The sequence below is a fragment of the Austrofundulus limnaeus genome, unplaced genomic scaffold (assembly GCF_001266775.1).
Source record: "Austrofundulus limnaeus strain Quisiro unplaced genomic scaffold, Austrofundulus_limnaeus-1.0 Scaffold50, whole genome shotgun sequence".
NCBI lineage: Eukaryota > Metazoa > Chordata > Actinopteri > Cyprinodontiformes > Rivulidae > Austrofundulus > Austrofundulus limnaeus.
Genome location: NW_013952452.1, coordinates 1970791 through 1973216, shown reverse-complemented (window position 1 = coordinate 1973216; position 2426 = coordinate 1970791). Strand labels below are relative to the sequence as shown.

General features: G+C 41.5%; 1 protein-coding gene across 1 annotated transcript in view; it reads right to left on the bottom strand.

Annotated features, from left to right (window-relative positions):
* Positions 1-632: 632 nt before the first annotated feature.
* The window catches only part of tfap2a (transcription factor AP-2 alpha), a gene marked incomplete in the record, with an annotated part of 7953 nt that continues 6159 nt past the window's right edge, over positions 633-2426 (bottom strand). The window contains 1 exon segment of the mRNA XM_014008505.1: positions 633-2252. Within this exon segment, the coding sequence (XP_013863959.1) occupies positions 1964-2252 (289 nt within the window).

Below are 2426 nucleotides of genomic sequence, written 5' to 3'. Positions count from 1 at the left end.
AGAGAGAGAGAGAGAGAGAGAGAGAGAGAGAGAGAGAGAGAGAGAGAGAGAGAGAGAGAGAGAGAACTCTGTGCGCAAAAATGAAGCCATTTGGAAAGAACAAGATGGCCACATTCACAGCCTCACCCCAGCTGCTGAAGCAGGAGATCCGTTACGAAACTGTTCCTGTTCTGCGAGCTGCGCGCGCTGATTGCGCATTGATTACACTGAGAGGCAGAACAACACAACAAATATTTGATGTCTTTGAATAAAGCTCAAACGGGCTAAAATGAGGGAGGGTTGGAGGTGGTGGGGTGGGGGGAGCCAAATATAGCCAGCTAAACATCTCACACCAGGCCTGTGCGCATCTCAGAGGGGTTTTTAGCTGGAGGGGTGGCGCTGCGCACTTCAAACGCGCAAAGATCTATTGTTGGCCCGCAAAGATCCTGCGCTCTGAACCAGCGGGTTGGAATGTATTTTTTATTTTGCACTGAAGGGAAACAACGAGTTCAGCTGCTTATTGCAGGAGGRAATCGTCAGGGGAAGCTTAAACTCAATCACTGTGGAGGGGGGGGGGGAATTCAAAAATTAAAAAATAGAAATGTTGGTGGATCCGGGAGTTGATTTAAAAAAAAAAAAAAGGAAAACCGAGATGATGAAGCGTATCAAATATTTATTTTTTTTTCTGGGCAACAAAGGACTATAATACATAGACAGGCATAGGAACTATTGCCAGCACGTGTCTATACAATACAGCTAAAACCGCCTCCAATTTTGGACATTATCGGACATGACAAGATATCAGGTGGTTCCAAATAAAAAGTATTTTCTTTTAATGTCATCGAACACTGAAGGGAAAAAAAGACAATATTCTATTTATTGCTTTTATGGTGCTTCAAGGAGAGAACAAGAGGTGAATCTGATTGGCGCGACACATAAAAGCTTGTAGAAAAACAAAAATAAAATGGACACTAAAATGAAAATTAAAAAAAACCGTCGGGGTCTGATTTCAAATTTAAACTGATCAGGATGATTTCTATTGAGAAAGAGAGAAAAAATGGAAGTTTTATTTCTAATAAATTTGTTCACTTGCTTCAGTGTCACCTCAAACATGCTACAAGAGGGCTGAATTATATCCCAGAGAAATAAAAAAATAAAAATTAAAAAAACAACCCCCTAAAGAACTTCTGTTTTCTAGAACCATAAAATCACATGAAGAACTAACCGAATATTCAAACCCACTAAAACAGGAGGCACCAGATAAATAATAAAAAAAATAATAATAATAAGAGAAGTTTCAACAGACGCACCATATTTACAATTCCCATTAAATTACACATAAATAAATATATACATACATGAACACCGATTCCCTTATATAACCGCGAATCGTGTTGAAATTTCATATTTTAAAAAAAAAGTTCAAGTTGGAGAGAAAGAGCAGGAGTCTACAACTGAAGTCATGACATGAAGATCTGTGGAGTTTCTGTTTTTTTTTTCCTCTTTTTTTCAAGTTTATTATTCACAATACTGATAAGAATGCATCCTCTTTTAGCTTCAATGTGTCACAATCGGAAATCTTTATATATATAGAGAGAGAAGGGTTTCAGTCCATTCGGTGCAGMTCATAAAAAATAAAAAATAAAAATAAAAACAGGGGGAGTGGAGGAGGGGGGATAAAGAGTCTTCCAGGTGAGGCAGTGCACCTTCCCCTCACCCTGAGCTGCTCCTCTGCAGCTTTTTTCTTTTTATTTCTTTTTTTTTCAATGCTTCAGGAAGATTTCCTCTCGAATCCCAAAAAAAAAAGGATGCAAAATCAGGAACTTTATCGGTAATATTTATAAGATATTTATAATATTTATAGTGGATGGGAGGCGAAGTGAGGCGCTGTGGGTTGAAGAAAGGCCCTAAAAACCGTGGCCCTGCAGGTGAAGGTGAGATGAGGGGAAAAAAAACAAAAACAAACAACAACAAAAAAAAATCATCACTTTCTGTGCTTCTCGTCTTTGTCCCCGCCTTTACTGCCGCTGTCTGAGTGACTGTTGGGGTTGTTGTTGAGGTACATTTTGTCCATGGCTTTGATCGCCTCGGTCAGATAGTTCTGCAGGGCCGTGACGGCCGCGCACAGCGCCGGGGTCCCGAAGCCGTGCGAGATGAGGCTGAAGTGGGTCAAACAGCTTTGGATTCCCGGCTCCAGGATGGGCTGCGGCCGCGAGTTCCCCAGAGGCGAGCGGTCCTGGGAGAGCAGGTCCGTGAACTCTTTGCACACTTGCCTAAAAAGAAATAAATAAATAAAGAATCRATTCATTGCGGACTGTTAACGCCCTCTGGACGCGTTTTGGTTTTAAACTGCCAAAATAGCAGCCCTGCGGTAAGTAACCCTGCATCAGCTGGGGGGGGCAAAGTGATAAGAGCCCACCTGAAGTCTCCCTGAGGACTTTAGTCTC